General features: G+C 35.8%; 2 protein-coding genes across 2 annotated transcripts in view; both read left to right on the top strand.

Moving 5' to 3' along the window:
* Positions 1-1,196: 1,196 nt before the first annotated feature.
* On the top strand, positions 1,197-7,249 carry LOC306855049 (solute carrier family 35 member E1-like). Its single transcript, XM_079393460.1, has 6 exons — positions 1,197-1,537; positions 3,381-3,451; positions 3,586-3,723; positions 3,810-3,935; positions 4,543-4,788; positions 4,879-7,249. The coding sequence occupies exons 1-6, from the start codon at positions 1,207-1,209 to the stop codon at positions 5,092-5,094; spliced, it is 1,128 nt and encodes a 375-aa protein (XP_079249586.1). The 5' UTR covers positions 1,197-1,206; the 3' UTR covers positions 5,095-7,249.
* Positions 7,250-9,522: 2,273 nt separating this feature from the next.
* The window catches only part of LOC306854983 (FYN-binding protein 1-like), a 14,558-nt gene continuing 4,115 nt past the window's right edge, over positions 9,523-19,965 (top strand). The window contains exons 1-8 of the mRNA XM_079393345.1: positions 9,523-9,888; positions 13,494-14,061; positions 14,298-14,349; positions 14,729-14,805; positions 16,345-16,379; positions 16,518-16,552; positions 17,972-18,083; positions 18,201-18,360. Of these exons, the coding sequence (XP_079249471.1) occupies positions 9,886-9,888; positions 13,494-14,061; positions 14,298-14,349; positions 14,729-14,805; positions 16,345-16,379; positions 16,518-16,552; positions 17,972-18,083; positions 18,201-18,360 (1,042 nt within the window). The 5' untranslated portion in view covers positions 9,523-9,885. The remainder of the gene's footprint in view (positions 9,889-13,493; positions 14,062-14,297; positions 14,350-14,728; positions 14,806-16,344; positions 16,380-16,517; positions 16,553-17,971; positions 18,084-18,200; positions 18,361-19,965) is intronic.

The following is a 19,965-nucleotide window of genomic DNA, read 5'->3' as shown; positions in this document are numbered from 1 at the left end:
ACCTTTATTTATATAGCGCTTTTAACAATACAGATTGTGTCAAAGCACTTAACAGGATCAAATTGGAGGATAGAGTGTCAGTAATGTATAATAATAAGATTAAACATTCAATTTTCAGTTAAAGGCATTTCATTATTGAATTCAGTGATGTCATTGTCTAGCTCAGTTTAGTTTAAATAGTATCTGTGAAATCAAATTGATGATAATCGCTAGAAATTAAGTGTCCCAAACTGAGCAAGCCAGAGGCGACAGCGGCAAGGAACCATATAAAAGAGCATAAAACATTCATCTGATCTGGAATTATTTTAAAAGCGGCAATGAGAGACATAATTGTTTTTAATAATTCATACAAGAAAACATTTTTTTTTAAATAATTGTATTATTTTGCTATTTATTTTTATTAATGGGACATATTTGGATTCCTTATGATATATATAAACATATATAAAGGTGGACATGATTGACAAAACTTTCTTCTGGCTGACCCAGGAACAGCACCAGTCTAATACATTCCCCCGCTAGGCCCAGTAGTATTAGGCCACTCAGATTTTGTGATGAAAATCGAGCCCCGACCCACACATGTGATGCTAGCACAGAAATTCCTTCTAGAATAATGAGATATATGCAGCTTGTGATTATAGGGGGAACCACTGGCTAGTAGGACATGATTTACACTGGATGTCATCTTCCAATCAAAAGAGGAGGCAGATAAAAACTGATAAAAGTGTACATACGAGACCTCCATCCTAACTCCTATAGTTACTTAAAAAAAAAATACTTTTGTGAAACCTTTAGCGTTTGCTGGCAAACCTTTTGTGATGGGAGTAAAATAAAACAAAACAAAACAAAATTAAATTAATTAATTAATTAATACTGCAAAAGAACAGGTTTTGCGAGTAATTCGTCCTCCACATTTTATTATTTATTTATTAAAAACAGCATCTACAGATTAACACAAAACAGTGTAAACTTTCAGAATTCAGAAAGAACTTGTTTTTTTACAACTTTGGTGGCAAAATACTGAGCGTTGCGCCATTAAATTGATTTGAAACGTTGGCTATAAACTCAATATTTACGCATTAACATCAAACAGCACCTTTCTCCTGGATCTCTCTCAGATGGTCACCATGGTGATTTTGGTGGGGGGCGTGGCCTCGAAGAGTCCTCCAGTGTCGCTGGTCGCGTCGCCGCGATTTGCGCTGAAAGATGGCCGCGGAGGAGCAGCGCCCGCCGACGCGGGAGGGAGTTCGGATCGCGGTGCTGTGTTTGTTCTGGTACACCGTCAGCTCTGGTGGCAACGTGGTCAATAAAATCATCCTCAACAGCTTCCCCTATCCGGTCACGGTGTCTCTCTTTCATATCCTCTCCATCATCGTGTTTCTCCCGCCGCTGCTGCGAGCCTGGGGCGTCCCGCGGACGGAGTTACCGGCCCGCTACTACCGCTGGTTCATTCTGCCGCTCGCCTTCGGGAAATACTTCTCCTCGGTCTCGGCCCATTTCAGCATATGGAAGGTTCCGGTGTCGTACGCACACACCGGTGAGTACCGGGAGGCTCTCGGTTTGTTGACTTTGTATTACAGGCCTTTTCTTCGAGCTCGATTCAGACCCAACCTGATTTAGCTTTAAATCGCCGAAGGTTAATAATTATCGCTGCCTGTCGTTAACCACAAATCTCAGCTGTGAATTCAAACTGCGTTTCCCATTTAAACTTCCACTTTCATCCAAATGTAATAGGGATTTAATGACTCGTTTTTCTACATCTGAATTTTGATGATAACTACACTTTATTGAAGTAGTCCCAGACTACGTCACTTCCGCACTCCTGATAATACTGCCACATCATCCACCAAGACTCAGTTCCTGATGTTTACATTATTATCAAGCCCTGCAGTAGTATTAAAATAAGCTTTATCTTCAAAATGTACAATAACAGAATATTAGCAGAGAAGAACTGTAAATAAAGACTAGAAATGTTTTCTCACAAACATGTCGCTAAAAAAAACCCCACTCTCAATCTACTTGACTTGTGTGAGTCCATTCATTTTTTAATCAAACTTTTATCATAATTTGAAGAAGAGAAAGAAAAAAAACCCGGTGAGATGATATTGAATTGTAATTCCCCAAACCTTGAACTACTTAAGAGGCATGCAGAAACTATAAAATACTCATTTGTCACACAGCAGTATCAAACTAATAAGTATTATAATAGAAAAAAATACACTTTCATTTATGTGACGTTAGACATAACAAACATTTAACATTCAAATAGCCAAGTCTGAAACATAACAACTATAAACTAGTGCCGTCAAATGATTAATCCAAATTAATCAGATCCAAAATAAACGTTTTTGTTTACGTAATATATATGTGTGTGTGTTGTGAGTATTTATTATGTATAAATACATACACGTACAACATATATTTTAAATAAAAAATTAACATGTATTTGCATGTATACGGTATATTTATATCATATTTAATATATTAAGGTTACATATTTATCTTAAATATACACATGCATATGTTTGTGTTTATATATACATAATAAATGTACACCATACACACACATTATGTAAACAAAAACTTTTATTTTGGATGCGATTAATCATTTGACAGCACTACTATTAACCCAGAAATGATGAAAATGACTATTTTTCACTTATTTATAATAGTCAGTGGTTTAGTCGCAGAATCATTCGTTATAACTCACTACAGACTTGCCTTCTGCTCATTGATCTCAATATATGGATTATAGATATTTTATATGATGATATCAGTGTTTGTGTATCATTTTGAATTCCCACCTGTAAATATGACTTCCCTTGGTTGTTCGTAGACTCATAATTATGCTATTTCCCACTTAACTTGAAGGACGCTTGATATGATTTCCAGGCTTGGAAAGGTCATGGAAGTTAAAATTTCAGAAATTAAAGGGGACATCGGATGCCCATTTTCCACAAGTTGGTAATAATTCTTTAGGGTCTTTTTGAAATGTCTGTAACATACTTTGTTTAAAATTCCTCAATGGTCGTGTAAAATAACACCCTTTTTTTTTTTTTGTCCAAAACAATTCACAGCGACCCATTTCAACTTATGGTTGAGAGTTCAGATTTTTTCTTGAATTTTTTTGGCTTTATTGTCAGATGATGTGCAATGAGGCCCGTTTGCAGCGACGTCTGATGCAGTTGAGTTTGTTCGGACACAGATTGCTTTAAACAGCTGTGTGTTTTAAAAATGAAGCAGCGTTGTTTTTGAGGACTCGACTGCAGCTCAGATGTTTCGGACACCAGGTGCAATCACAAGACGATCATGTGGCGAAATGAATGGCTGATGTTATTAGTTGAGTGAATGCATGTCTTCTTTTCATTCCCTCATTCTAGTGAAGGCCACCATGCCCATCTGGGTGGTTCTGCTGTCACGGATTATCATGAAAGAGAAGCAAACCACAAAGGTCTGTTTCTTCTAAACACAGTTAGAAATAAGTCATGTATTTACTGAATCCATAATGGCTTAAACAATCAATGATTGCTTATTGCCTGAATTGTTTGTTTGCATGTTTGATGAGGTTGGCTTTTTTTTGACCAGGTTTATGTGTCTCTTATTCCCATCATTGGAGGTGTTCTGTTGGCCACTGCCACTGAATTGTCCTTTGACGTCTCTGGATTGATCAGCGCTCTGGCAGCGACGCTCTGCTTCTCTTTACAGAACATATTCTCGAAAAAGGTTCATATTTCTATTAGGTGATTTCTGTCAGTTAGGAAAAGTCTGGAACGGCTTCTTGTATGAAATAGTTTTTGTGGTTGTTTTAGGTGTTGCGTGACACAAGGATTCACCACCTCCAATTACTGAACACCCTGGGCTTCCATGCACTTATGTTTATGCTGCCCACATGGATTTTAGTGGACCTCTCATCTTTCCTGATGGATGGAGACCTGGTAAATAGGGTTTTAATGATTTTTATATGAATAAGAGGATGTTTATCTGTAAATGCATCCAGATATGGCTAGTTCATATGTTGTACCAAATTAAAAAAAATGTTTTAGATAAAGAAGTCCGCCCCACTACAATATAGTAATGAAATTACAATGGGTTCTGTTTAGACTTAATGATTTTGTTAATAATTAAAATTAGCTTAAGTTAAATTCAGTATTGTGTGTGTGTGTGTGTGTATATGTACATTTCTAGATGTACACACACACATGTGTATTTGTGTGCATGTATATATCTACAAATGCTCTTCATTTTAGTTATCCAGAAGGTCATACACTGCCATTTAAAAAAATTACAATTTATTGTTTTTTGCAATAAATTGATCAAAAGTGACAGTAAACAATTTTTCAAAGAGACAGTTCTTTTGAACTTTCTATTCACCAAAGAATCTTGGAAAAGTGTTATGGTTTCCTCAAAAATATATATTAAATAAATGCAGCCTTGGTGAGCGTGACTTCCTTCAAAAACTTTTGAATGGTAGTGTAGGTTCTTAGGAAGTTATTATGACTCGGGAATGTTTTAAACGTGCCCACGCTTATTTTTCCTCTACAGAGTGAGGTTTCTAACTGGACAGGAACGATCGTGCTGCTCCTCATTAGTGGTATCTGCAACTTTGCACAAAACATGATAGCTTTCAGCGTGCTGAACCTAGTCAGCCCACTCAGTTACGCCGTAGCCAACGCAACAAAGAGGATCATGGTCATCAGTATATCCCTACTGATGCTCAGGAACCCCGTCAACACCTCCAACATTATCGGCATGATGACAGCAATCCTAGGCGTCTTCCTCTATAATAAGGTAATTACACATGTCTTTAATGTTTTTTCAACCACAAATGAGGAATGCAAAAACTGATGTCAATTTAAATGCCATTGCTTTTCTCACCAGGCGAAATACGATACCAACCAGGAAGCCAAGAAGAAACTGCTGCCAGTTTCAGCACAGGATATAGTTTCATTCGACAAACCCCAGTCCAATGGCTCCGGGCCCTTCGCTCACAGCTCAGACTTTCAGCACGGTCGGAGCACAGTACTCACCGACCACTTTCAGTACAGCCGGCAGGCCTACACAACGAATTACAGCTCCAAGCAGTATGTTGTGTGAGTCGAACACTTTGGAGGACTGTAAAGACTGGTCTCAGACCCCCATGGCTGAATCTTTCATACGGACGAGGAAGTGTCAGAATGACTGGAAAAGAATGTTTACTCACAAAATTCTACTGCTTTTTTCACAGGCTTGTTATTTATTTCATTACAAGCCCTATTTTGGTTGTTTTTCCTATTTAGTTTGAGGAAATTCTCACTGGTATTTGCAGATTATAGAAAGGTGCTGGGATTTTCTTTTTTGTGTGTGCACAGGGTGTATTTCAGTGCAGTTCAGAATGTAATACGTCTTCGTCGTCGTCATGCTACTGCGATTGAGAGACGGACAGAGAAACAGCGAGACCTCTGCCATGTAACATACACTGGGTCACTGCAAATACAGATGCATCAGGGTATTAGTCAATGTTCTGGTTTTGCCTTTAATTTGTAAATATTTTATTTATTTATTTTATAGAGGAAGGTGTATTGGTTGTCCATATCATGAACTGAAAACACCCATTGATTTTTCTTCTTTTTTTTTTTTTTTGAAAGTCTTATTTCTGTGAAGGAGTCACTTTTTTCATTCTGAAGGTGTTCAATCAGATAGAGGTCACTTGAATCATGGTTCATGTATTCATATGCATGATTATTATCATTTAGTTTTTTGTATTTTTATTTTATTTTTACTGGCATGCAGACAGGGGAGTGACCATACAGTGGCCCTAACTTATGGGTCAGTTGAATTAATATGAAATGTCTGGGAAGGGAAAATGGGGGATTCATAAATCAATTTATTTTGTTTTCTGGAAATTGACATTCTTTAAGTTTCAATTTGTCCCTCAAACTGAAGTTTAATAAAACTTCTAATAAAACTAGTTTGAGGACATCGTTTCAGAACTGTTGATTCTTTGACACTGAACTCCATGAGAATGATGTTGTTAAAAGGTGCAATATTCCTTTCAATCATGACAGCCGGAGGTGTTTCAAGCTCTTTTAGGGCGTAAACCCTGTAGTTGATATGTGATCATGTGATCAAATTTGTTAAATGGCGCAAGCTAGTTTGTGGAAAGAGTTCTGTGGTTGAGAGCCCGTTACTGACCAGTTACCGTCTTTGTTCCCAAATTTATGCCAGTTTTAGCTAAATGTGTGAGGTGGGGGATTCATTTAATATTTGTAAGCTAGCTGTTTTTTTCCCTCTCTTTCTCCATTTCTTTTTAACAAGTGTCTTGCTGCTGGGAAGTTAGACACATTTTTTGGGCAAAAAGCATGCACGTGTTTGCATAACTCTGCAATGAGAAAAGAACTTGGAGTTCTTTTAAATATTTTAAGTGTTATGGGTTTTAAATAGCATCATGACGTATTTCATATTATGTATTTTGAAAGACTCTGTCTTTACGTCTCTCTATATATTGTGAATTTATTGGATCAGTTCAGGCAGATGAAGTGGTTTATTAACAGATACTGTTGCTTGAGCAGCCAAAAAGGAAGGCTGTGGGTGCGTTCTCTTCCTTCATCCTGTTTTTCATCGGTTGAAGCCTTTTAACGGTAACAGTTGAAAGAGGGAGTGTGCTGGGTGTGAGGGGTCCAGAGTCATTTTAACAGCCCTTTTGCTCACTCTGGATAAGTACATTAGGCGACTGGTTGTAATCTGTACGAGAAACATTGGGCTGATGCAGCATATTCATTAACAAGACATTGTGTGTTAGCACTAGAATCCCAATGTCTCAAAATGAGATTTAAAAAAGCATATTTTTTTGTTTTTTGTTGTTGTATTACACAGCAAGTAATTGTAAACTGAGCCTAAACCCTGAATTCAGCTCAACAGTACCAATATTACAATGATTTTACCTTCCCATTCAGAAGATTATGCACTACTGTAGTACCTGATGCTTTTTTTTATTTTCAGCTTCAGTATCTTCATCATGGGAGATTGACGTGTGTCTCTGTAATCTGACAGTCATGTTATTTGGGGTTTTTCGTTAGTTTTTCTATGGTGTGGAAATGCATTGTCACACTGTCTGTGTTGAGATTGTTTTACTTTCAGCCAGTGTTTATATATTACTGGATTTTTAAGATGCCTTGGAACAGTTAATGTTGCATTTTTTTCTTGTCAACTTAAAAGTTATAAGATGAGTTATTTTTAAATGTGAAAATAAAGAAGATTGATTGATAAAGTCGTGATGTACTATTTGTTTAGGTCTGCAAGTTCAATTTAGGATCTAAAAATATATTTTATAAGCATAATTTTGTGAACCTCACTGCAGGGAGAATATTCAAACAAGAAAATAACATTGACCCTTTTGTTATTAAAATATAATGATATATTCTTAGTTCTAAGTTAGAATTCTACAATGTATGTGTAAAAGTGAACATGGGAAAAGGGTTCAAGCTACTTTACACAGTCTAATTCCTTTATATTTAAAAAAAAATCACTTAATACCCTACTAAGTAATTAGTATTTTCGTCTGTTTATTTATTTATTTATTTAACAATTGATCACATTTTTGCTTGTGTCTCAGGATATAAACTAAATCCTTCTTGTCTATAATTCTGTGAACTATCATTCATTTTTATTGAAAATAAATGCTTTTCTGATGCGATTAGAAATTTGAAAAGGGTGAAAAAAAGTTCGCCAAAAGGTGGATTCGAACTCGGGTCGATCGTGTCGAAATGACTGCTATACTGCGCCACTTGAACTGCTTGTTAACCTTTTGTCATTTTGACTGTCCCTATTACACGTTGGTGGGTGGAGTTAGTAAATAGCAATTCATTTTAGAATAACCAACGAATTCCCGCATTTTATATCGTTATATTGTAAACTGTTTGCTCTTTAAATGTGTACCTTCAATACAGAGTGATCTCATTTCTGGTCTAGTACTAGAGTACAAAACGAACTGCCGAATCATTGTTTTCAGGGGTGCGGATGGTCTTCCTTACTTTGTTGTATTCTCGAATTGAGCATTGTAGATTCAATTTATCTCACAAATCACTATAATGTTAAAAAAAACTACCAAAATTATCCATCAAATGCGATATTGCCCATATTCCTTTTTCCATGCAAGTCCCTAAAAACAAAGATTACTAATAATATATCTGTTTTTCCTCAGGGGTGTATTATGTGGAGTGAAATTATGTTCAAATATGAAATTCCAATATCTAAGAATCTGATAGTTTCACAGGCAGTTTTTGTAAATCATAATCACAGCACAATAAAAAATCAATTCCACCCATTTTACCAAAAATTGCTTTAGGGATGTTAATCCAGAAGGACTGACAAAGGAATTCAACCACTTCAATTTTAGTACACCATTCATCACAGAAAAATCTAGAACATTCATGCCACCTTCCTCAATACTCTTAATCATGTTTCCCAATGCAATGGCATTTTTCCTTCCAAATAAAATTGAAATTTGTTTTGTTCAATAAATTAATCATATTCTCTGAAATTCCTAATGAATAGGCCAGCTCTAGATATACTCTCCATCTTGGACAGTAAAACCCTGCCAAATATTGTTATATCCCTTTGTAACCATAAGTTCAGCATCTTTTTACAGCATCTTTTTTCTCTAACCTACTGAAATACGAGGTATTCTTTTCCCCTTCCTCTATCCACTTTGCCCGTGATCTTACAAAAGCACCTTAGGCTCTTTTACAATACATATCATCTAATTTAGCTTGTCAACAATGTATCTTTATCGTGACGGTTTAATTCTACTTTTTCACAATATTTACTCATTTCCTGAAACAGGCATCTTTCCTCTTTTCTTTTTTCCTCGATTAACTCCTTACTGAACTTGATGGAACTTTCTCTAATTTTATATTTGAAAATTTGTGTTCTCCTGTGTTTTTCTCCTACTCTATCTTGCTTTCAGAACAAGACGACTCCCTGTAATGAGACCTCACCCTCACAATGACTGGGTTTGGCAAGTCCCTCCCTGCTCTTTGTGAAAAAGTGCCAGTTCCCAAGTATGATTCCATCACATTTTCTTGGTGTAATGTATAGATTGCTCCTGCTGACTACATCCAGCTTCTCATGAAGACTTCACATGAAGCCGACTCTGAATAAATTGAATTTCCTTGCATTGTAATGATCACATCATGTAACCATTGCTTTAATTTGTTCCTTGTTTCTGAATACATGACATTACTTAACTGCATGATTTGTATAGCCTGATTTCAGAACATTTCAGCCATTACTTTGACACCTATTTGTATAAAAACATTCATTTTCTGTAAAACTGCTGTAAAACGGTAAATGTGAATTATTTAGACATTTCTGACCAAATGAATCCTCAAATATTAGGGGATTTCATATTTTAAAAACAACACTGATACAGCTACATATGCATTGTTTTATAAATAATGCAAATAAATAATTAGATTGTCTACTAATTACCAAAAATGCTCGTTTCTGACCGACAGAGGGAGACAAAGCTCTCCATCACTGTTTAGACTGTCAGCCTCACACATAAGTTATTGCAATATTCAAAATTCAAGATTTTCTCATCATTTATCTTGAAATATATTTATATTAGATTAAACCATTACTCAAGTCACCAATAAACAAAACTCTCCACGTTCCGAGGCAATGCATTTCTGTTGTGTTTGGTTTTCTTAGACGTGGTTTATTGCAGTGCATCTCACAGCCTAATAACCAGGCTATTATGTAAATGCGGAGTTGCCCAATGGATTTGCCTTCATTCATCTCTAGAGTACTTCCTGCTGTAACAGGTTTGAGTGGTCGCTCATCTGCGCTTCAGGAAACTGCTGCAGCCCGCCGCTCTCTTCAGCTTCAACTTTGGAAATAAAACACATGGTAAGGCCAGCTTGATTCTCTTTTAACGAAATCACCCTAAATAGGGAGCTATTTTCAAACCTCCTATTGAATTATAAGATGACTGCTGAGGAATCAGTTCATTTGATACTGATATCATAAAGTTGGCTGACCTGAAATTTAGCTTCTCATGTGTTAAGTTGTATTATTATTGTTGTTGTTACACAGGCTCTGTCTCAAAACAGCCTAGTGATCACCAGTTTTTGGTCACCATTAACATCAGCAGGCGAGACCCCCAAATACTACATGTGTGCAGAGATCTCTCTGTTTTGAGACTTAATCACTGAACTGAGTGTGTTGAGAAAGACTAAGCATGCCTTTTATTCACCTAAATCACCTTTAACCCTAAAGTAGCTAATTCGGCGTTGTCTTGTTTCATGATTTTTTTGGTCACACTTTATTTTAAGGTCCAATTAACAAACCATTAACTACTACTTTTGCCTCAATAAACTCCTAATTTGGTAGTTGATAAATTGATAAGTTTAGGTATTGGGTAGGATTATAAAGATGGTCATGCAGAATATGTACTAATAAACACCCAATGTATTACAAATATGCATGCTATTGGGTTTAATAGTGAGAATTGGTCCCCATACTAAAGTGTTGCCTTTTTTCTACACTGAAATACCTTTCACACATTTCAACTTCCTTTCAAAATAATACTGTGAAATATCACCTAACCCTGAGTCGAAATGCGCATTAAGAAAGTGAAATGTAGCCTAATGTGAAAGCCTATAAAGACGTCTTCCTTGTATCTTTTCACACTCTTCAGACATAGTATTAATAAATTGATATCTGGATTTGTTTAGTGTATGCTTTATGCTTAGAGTAGAGAGAAATTAGACCAATATACAGTATCATAACAACAGAAATTGATGACACTTTAGAATAGGGAACACTTATTCACTATTAACTATGACTTTTCCCTCAATAAATTCCTAATTGGCTGCTTATAAATAGTTAGTAAGGTAGTTGTTAAATTTAAGTATTGGGTAGGATTAGGGATGTAGAATAAGGCATTAATATGTGCTTAATTACTATTAATAAATGGCTAATATTCTAGTAATATGCATGCTAATAAGCAACTAATTAAGAGACCCTAAAATAAAGTGTTACCGATGCAGTTTATCAATGGACAGCATTGACCATAGACTAAAGATTCTCTGATTAGTGGTGAGTTTTTTAGATTTTAGTGATAATCTCATGCCTCAATTGAAAATTGATCACCAAAATTCTTAAAAGAATGAAAAACGTGTCTCTAAAATTAAGAACGATAACTTTAGTGTGATTTTAAAGCATGAATGATATAATTGTTTGGATTGTGGCTTCAACAGATTAGACAAAGTTTTCATTTTTCTTTTGTCACTGACACGGGTTGCGGTTTTAGCAAGGCATGCAGCTGATTGGTTCACTTTTGACTGTCATCTCTATGACAACCACTGCTGAATGATGTGCCGTGCAAAGGTGTGTGGTTGGAGACACTTCCTGCGCCTCACTATTGTTCTGAATCTGCTGCTCGCTTCTTAAACAGTTCATTATCTTCCCCACAGCGTAAGACGTCTTTGAGTTATTCTTTTAAAACACGACGCAGATTTACAGATGCATGTTAATTCGTTGAAAACGATGTATGCCCTCAACATTTGAGGAAGGTAAACTAATTAGAGACATTCAACGCTCAGTCCTTATCAGGGTATTTGATGCAATGATGACAATGTGTTGTCTGAGGTCTATTATAGTCCATTCAATGCCACAGCGATGGCATACTTCTGCTAAAACTTCTGCTTTTCACAACTGATTTTAATCAATGCCTATTTTTGAACAATCAACAATGTGTTCTATTACAGTTAAGTCCTCTGAGCAGGTTTCAGGTTCAATGCAAGTTAATCTCCATCGATAACATCTGTGGCCCTACTGTCGATTACCACAGAAAATCATTACGACCCGTCGCAGAGTTCGTAAAGACGAAACAAGACGGTATCGGCATAATGCAGATTCCTACTGAAATCACTGGATCTGGTGTCATTCAAAAAGGAAAATTAATTTTGGAGATTCTAAAAGATTATTTTTTTTAAAACGTTGATGAATTGTTCACAAGAAGACTAAGAATTTATATTAAAATAGTAATAAAGTCTTTTTTGTGTAGGGTTTAATGTATTTTGAACCTCAGATATTCCTTTAAATGTTTTCTTCTGTGTCCATCTATAAGTTCTTCACAGTTCTTCTGTAGTAGTTACTCAAGTTGAAATGTGATATTTGTTGGGTTTATTTTATTATTATTTGAAAGTTCACACCTGCTCTGTAGCCTGCATGTGCAAGCACACTTTTTTGGTGTCACACTGGTTAATATTGTGTGGTAAAGCACCCACAAGGTCAAATGTTGTGTAGATGGATGTTTATGTGACAGAAACCATCAGAGCTACAACGGTGTCAGGTACTGTTTGGCCCAGTTTCACTCGACAGCATCACAGCACAAACCAGCGCCACAGACCATGACATCAAAACATCTAACTGCAAATGATTAATTTCCTTCACCGTGTTCATCTAACTACTGATTGAAGCATATTCATTTATATAGATTTCATTTTGATTTGCTGAAAATGCTTGACATTAATACTATCCAGAGTAAAAACTGTCAAACTGCTAAAATGTTAAACTGTAAAAAAGAAAAAAGTGAAATCTATACGGTAAAAAAGGCAAGTGTAGTTAAACGTTACTGTAAAACATATGGTAGCAACATTTGAAATATTAGAGATATCTAGTTAAAAAACATCTGTTTTATCTTTGTAATATTTTGGCAACCACCTCAAAAACACAGGCGATAAAGAGAAAGCCACGTGATTAATCAGATTTCATCACAAGTAGTTTTTCCATAAGCTAAAGTAAATACTAAGTAGTACACACAAATACAAAACACCATTTTGGTAACACACAACACTAAAATAATAAACATTAAACAACATAAAATGTAACATAACAGATTACGGTAACACTTTACAATAAGGTTCATTAGTTAACAACATTAGTAAACATGAACTAAGAATGAACAATACTTCCACAGCATTTATTAATCTTAGTTAATGTTAATTTCAGCATTTACTGATGCATTATTAAAATCACAAGTTGTGTTTGTTAACATTAGTTAATGCACTGTGAACTAACATGAATAAACAATGAACTAATGTATTTTCATTAACAAACATTAATAAATAGTGTAATAAATGCATTGTTCATTGTTTGTTCATATTAGTTAGTACATTAAATGACACCTTATTGTAAAATGTTACCCAGATAACAAAAACCTAAGAAGAAACACTGAACCATCAAATGTGATCTGTCACACAGAGGATTCAAGAAATGCCAATTTATGTTTTTTCACTGTAAATTATAAGATGACTTGTTCTTTTTCACTGGCAGTATCAGTATAACTAAGTATTTTACTGTAAAAATATATGAAATTTTGCATTAGATCTATTACAGTTTTCACCATATGGAGTAAGGCAACGTAATGTTAACCAATTAACAGGTTTTTACATTTAAGGTGCCTTTGAATAGTTTCAGAGCTCATAATTGATTTTATTTCTTTACAGGAGGAAAATGTGGATGTCAAGGCCCTCCGGGCCAAATTTCACGCTCAGTTAGAAATGGTAGCTTCCGGAGGTGGATCCGCTATCAAACCTCATACGGTTGGTGCGCTGCCAGAGTCTCTAACCAATGGAGCTCTCCGAAACAAGACTTCAGTTGTGCCTCCAAGATCTGTCTTTCCTCTGAACGCTCATAGTGAACCAGAGATGTTTCATTCGGGTCCTCAGGGAGTCTTCCCAAGACCTCCTCCCTCTCATCGTTTGGGAGCCCAGGAGAGTCCTAAAACGCCCCCCATGGAGGTCCACGTGCCGAGCAGAGTCAAGCTGACAGGAGAACTTCTTCAGCGCAAGATTCTTCAACAGCACAATGACATGAAAGTCGCTTCAGCGTTCAAACCACCACTGCTGAGCCAGAGGACCGTGTCCGAGGTAGTACCACTAAGAAAGCCGCTTCCCAATGTCGGGCCGCGACCGTCAAAACCAAGACGTCCTCCGTCTGTAAACCTGGATCATTTCCGAAAAAAACCCCCTGTTGCTCTTCCCAAAAGAAACGTAGATCTCCCAAGTTCTAAAGGTAGGAGCCAAACAAATAACTTTTCAGTCTTGCATACAGATCAGTAATAAAAATACACCACTCATCAATAAATATTTGCATTTATATGACATAATGCAGTGGTTCCTAACAGGAATTTATGTTGACTGTTGTTCAAATTCTTTTTCCATGCCATGTTAGGCGAGACTTTTGTATGTAGCAAGTATTAACAGGAAAATGTGAAGTTTTATATAGTATTTATGGTGTATTTTGTGTAGGAGCATGGCCACCAAACAAACCCAGCCTGTTGACATCATCCTTTTCAGAACTGTGAGTAATATGCAGTTGTCAATAAGTAGTTGCCAAAGTTTGTAAGAGAAGGGGATGGAAACTGTAACATCTGATCTGTATCTCTAAATTATAAAGAGGAATAATTCTGAATTGCACAGAACAACATCTTGCATTCTATTGTTTCGCTTCATACGTGTATCTTACAGTTCGATCTTTCACCCTGGAAGTACGTGGGTGTAAAGCACGCACTGTGGCATTTCCTGAGTCTTTTTGTAGATTCTTATGAAACCGGATCAGATAGCATGTATTGTGTGACGTAATGGTTATTTTTCATTGCTGTTGGGTGTGTTTGCTGTTAATGAGTCTAATAGGGTTAGTATGTAATCTAACTCTAGTTTCCATGTGTTGTGTGGATCAGAAATGTGGATCACCAAGAGGATTATGATGACATCAGCGCACTCCCACCACCTCCTCCCACACCTCCCAAGCCAAGAGGTAAACGTGAATATAGTTTTCACCTGGTGGGTTATAAAGCAGATGAAAGAATCCCGTAGCTTTATACTGAGCAACCCAGCCTTGTCTGAAGATCAGAGGACTTTTTTAACTTATGCCTGTGGGAAACCACCTATCAACCACATAGCAATGAGCTAAGAAAAACCTTAGCAGCCACAAAGCAGTGCCCTGGTGACCATTCAAAGCACTATGGTGGACGTTGCCTGGGCATTACATGTGACCCTCAGAGGTATCATGCCCATTCAAAGTTTTGAGCCAAGGGGATTTTGAATGCAGCTTCCAAACGACAATAAAATAGCGATTAATATTTTCTATGTTTAATACAATCACACAGGCATGATTAGATCATTCAGTGCGTCCTATCATCAGCTGCTAAATTCAAATCTGCGTTGGCTGGCACTGAGCCAGAGACAGACGCGTTTGTACAGCACTGCGCATTATAACCAATCACACATGATTCTGTTGAGCTTATGAATGCAATGACCAATCAGAGGCGTTCAGATGAGTCATCGCTAAAATGCCAGTGTTTTCTTCACTCGCTCGCTGACTGAATACCTCTTTCGGACGAATTCTCTCGTTAGAAACAGTAAATGTGCAAATGTGTGTACGAATGTGTAAATAAGATATAGCTTCAGTGATTTTAATGGGAGTTTTTGAGAGTGCTTGAACTCTAGACTGTCAGTGAAAATGTTCTTTGCTCTCTTTCTGTACAATGAAAGTGTTATGATTAGTAACCTAACTTACAATGTTTTTATTCACAATAACTTTCAATGTTAAATTCACATTAAATATAAAGTCAGTCGTATTAAAAATATGCTATGGCATGACACCCATATCTGTTACTTTGACCATCGCCCACTAGATCAACTAACATAATCTATAAAGGTGAGAATCAAGATATTTCATGATATAGTTAATCCATTTGGGAATGTTTCAAATAAAAAGGAAAACAATAAAATAAAATAAAACTGTTTGCTGTTGTGGCTGCTGTGTGTCACATGACGACCCCACTCGATCGTGCCCCCTCAAAAATAATGAGTAAATAATAATAAATAATGAGTCCTGGTGACCCTGGACCACAAAACCAGTCATAAGGGTCATTTTTGTGAAACTGAGATTTATACATCATCTGAAAGCGGAATAAATGAGCTTTCCATTGATGTATGGTTTGTTAGGATACCACAATATTTGGCCGAGAAAAATCTGTAATCCGAGGGTGCAAAAAATCAAAATAATGAGAAAATCGCCTTTAAAGTTGTCCAAATGAAGTTCTTAGCAATGCATATTACTAATCAAAAATTCGGTTTTGATATATTTACGGTAGGAAATTTACAAAATATGTACATAAATATCTACATACTATATCTTTATTTAATATCCTAGTGATTTTTGGCATAAAAGAAAAATCGATCGTTTTGACCCATATGATGTATTGTTGGCTATTGCTACAAATATACCCCAGCGACTTAAAACTGGTTTTGTTCACTGATACAACAGCATGTTTGTCTTCTCATCTTGCAGACTCATGGACTGACAGTTTCCCTTCTCAGCATGAGGTCAGTCTGTTGGGTTAATTTGGTGTTTATGTGTTTCAGAACAAGTGAAAGAGAGGATGTATGATTAAGTGTCAGTGAATCCAGTCCTGTGATATTTTTAGCATGTGTTCTAATGTGGGGGTTTTTCTTGTGTTGTAGGACAGCGATCAAGAAATCTATGAAGACCCAGACAGGTAAGTGATATCAGTGTTCATTTACAATGCAAAGTTCCCTTCCCAGTCCACCCAGACCACTGTTAAAACTAAACTGCAACAATGGCTTGTTCAGAAATTTGCATGATTAATATGCCCTAAACATGCGCACATTAACACTGCATAGCTTGCTCTATAATAACAGAGATATTTGCATATAGAAATATGGTACCTAGAAACATGACACATTGATACTTTATCAGTTAAGTTTAGTTTAGCAGTATCAAGTGTGTAAACTCATTTCCCCTATTTTAGATTTAGATATGTAACCTAACACTCACTTAAACTGCTAATCTTTATAATTTAATAAAAATGTTATATGTAATCTTCTTTGCAAATATAAAAAGGAGTATCTAATTTTTGTACTGTGCATTATAATGTCATGCTAAATTCATTTGTAGCATTTAAAACTATTTTAGTTTTTAGTGTTTTATTTTTAATTTCCACTGTACTTTTCAAAAGTTGGGGGCCAGCAAGATTTGTTTGTTTTTAAATGTATTAATAATTTTATTCACCAAGGATGCATTAAATGATCGAAGTGACAATTTAAAAAATTCTAATTCAAATAATTGCTGTTCATTTGAACTTTCTATTCTTCAAAAAATCCTGAATAAAATGTATCAGTTTACACAAAAAAAAAAAAAAAATGATAATAATAATAATAAAAAGAGGGGAAAAAAAAGCACAAATGTTTCCAACATTGATAATAATAATAATTTTTTGAGGGTGCAGCAAATTAGCGTATTAGAATGATTTCTGAAGGATCGTGTGACATCAAAGGCTGAAGTAATGATCATCACAGGAATTAATTACATTTTCAAAAATATCAAAATACAAAATAGTTAATTTAAAATGTGATCTTTCACAATATTGCAGTTTTTACTGTATTTTTCATCAAATAAACTGAGACTTAATGAGCAGCATATACCAAACTTTTTAAATGTAGTGTATATAGACAAAATAGTTTAGAATATTAAATTTGGAAATTTATGGGTTATTGGCCACAAGATGAAATTACTTACTGGCTTATTTTTATCGGCTAGAATTTTACTATCTGTGCATAGAAGTCTAAAAAGTACAGTAGCAAAATATTTTTTAAGGTTGATCAAGCAAAACTGAATTATAAGTAGAAGAAATCTTGACCATCGTTATAAATGCATTCCATAGAGGATCAAATAATCTTTCCATAATGTATCAGTTAATAGAATTCAAATCTCTCTTGTTATATCCATATGTTGTAGCCACAGACTGCAGAATTGTCACTTAAATTATAATATCTTAAAATGAACAGGGACTGTTAAACTCTAAAAACAGCAGCGTGAACATTCATGAGAATTTCTCTTTTTGGATTCCAAGTCATTCTGGTTCCTTTAATTTCAACTGTATTTCTGTACGTTGCAGACCTGTTCCTGCTGAGAGGAAAGCATTGAAAGAGACTAAAAAGACAGAGCTGGACAAGAAAGAACTGAAGGAAAAGCAGAAGTGGGAAAATGAGTATAGAAAAAAATTTAAGGTAACCCTTATTTATATGTTGATGCTAAAAATAGGATGTCTTAAATGTGGTTCTGTGTGTTTTTTTGCCTGATTCCTACAGATATTAGCATGTTCATAATTGTGTTTGTGTGCATAGCTGAATGGTCCTATTGAGGTGATCCACATGGCTCGCGTGAGAGAGGACTGGCAGGGTGGAAAGAATGACCTGACCGTGCGACAGGGAGAGAACGTGGAAATCATCCGCGTGAACAACAACCCTGGGGGGAAATGGCTGGCACGAAACCTGAGGGGCAGCAGTAAGTCAAATAAGCTCAAGTTCTTGCTGTGACATGCTGTCTATTACCACAGAAAGTCATTTTGACTAGTTCCTTAATTTGTTAAGACCAACAAACCAGGTTTACAACAATGCACTTGCGGCAGAAATCTATGATGCAAGACATCCAGCAGAGGAAGTGATTTCAGCTTTCTGACTTAAATCAGAAGTGTGCTGCAGGTTTTCATTATTTGACAATTATATACCAAGTTGTCCTATTCTAACAGCTGATTTTGTCTGGCCAGAGGAGAATGACACTATTTCGACAAACTATTTTCCCGTCTAAATACTGTAAAGCTGATATAAAGCCACCCAGCTATATATCAAGCCGATGTAAAGCTGCTTTGACACAATTTGCATTGTTAAAAGCGCTATACAAATAATAGTGACTTGACTATTCTATAAAGTCACTTAAACCACACTGTTGCAAAGACATAATGTAACTGAACTGAACGGACAAATATGCCACAGTAAGGAGACCTTATATCAGTAGAACAATAACGTTGTTGTTGTTATTTTGCTTCATACACACTGTCATTTGTGTTTCTTCAGTTTGTCATGTTATGCACACACATGTACATACAGTCATAACTCCATAAATATATACACTCACACCTATACATGCACGGCGTTCATACATTAATATTCATTTCCATAACATGTCTTCTATCAATTTTCTAACCTGGAATGTTGGTGGAATTGGTTCTCATGCAAAGAAGGTCAAAGTCTTGAACCATTTAAATAAACTACAAGCGGACATATGCCTTTTGCAAGAAACACATCTATCAGACGCAGATCAAGATCAAATTAAATCAAAGTACAGTCATTTATTCTCAGCTCAATATAATTCAAAACAAAGAGGAGTTTGCATTTTAATAAGTAAAAACATCTCATTTATTCATAATACCACTGTTATAGACCCCGAGGGACGTTTTATTATTATAAATATTTCAATCAATAATAGCCCAGTTACAATTGGTAATCTATACGGCCCAAACACAGACGACCCATCCTTTTTTCGAAACTTCTTTTCCTCTATTTCAAATCTTTCTAATTGTCCAGTCATAATAGCAGGCGATTTTAATACAGGGTAGGTATTGGCTCGGGATGGCTGATGTTTGGGGAGAGGGGAGATGGGAGATGGGGGGGGGTTGCTTTGGGCCCTGTTGCCTAGCAGCATCCTTCCCTGGCCCGTGACATGGGCTGGGGCGTTAAGTTCTGATATGTCGTAGCCACGGGGGGATCGGAGGCAACCCCCCCCCCCCCATTATTAAACATCAATTTATAATTCACAACTAATATTATTAATATTATTATATTTACTTGCCCTCTTCATTGTCCTCCACCCACCACCCATGAAATCATTATTATTATTATTATTATCATTATGATTAATATTATTATGGTTATTATTGTTGCTAATAACATTTGTTGTCTTTATTATGACTATTATTATTATTATTCATCTTTATTTATTTATTTATTTTTATTTTATTTATTTATTTTTTACACTACTTATATCTGTTATCAATCTATTATGATGCTATTTCAGTTGTATGCTTCCTTCCCCAACCCTAGACACAATGGC

The sequence above is a fragment of the Barbus barbus genome, assembly GCF_936440315.1.
Source record: "Barbus barbus genome assembly, chromosome: 35".
Lineage (NCBI taxonomy): Eukaryota > Metazoa > Chordata > Actinopteri > Cypriniformes > Cyprinidae > Barbus > Barbus barbus.
This window is presented reverse-complemented; position numbering and strand designations above follow the sequence as displayed.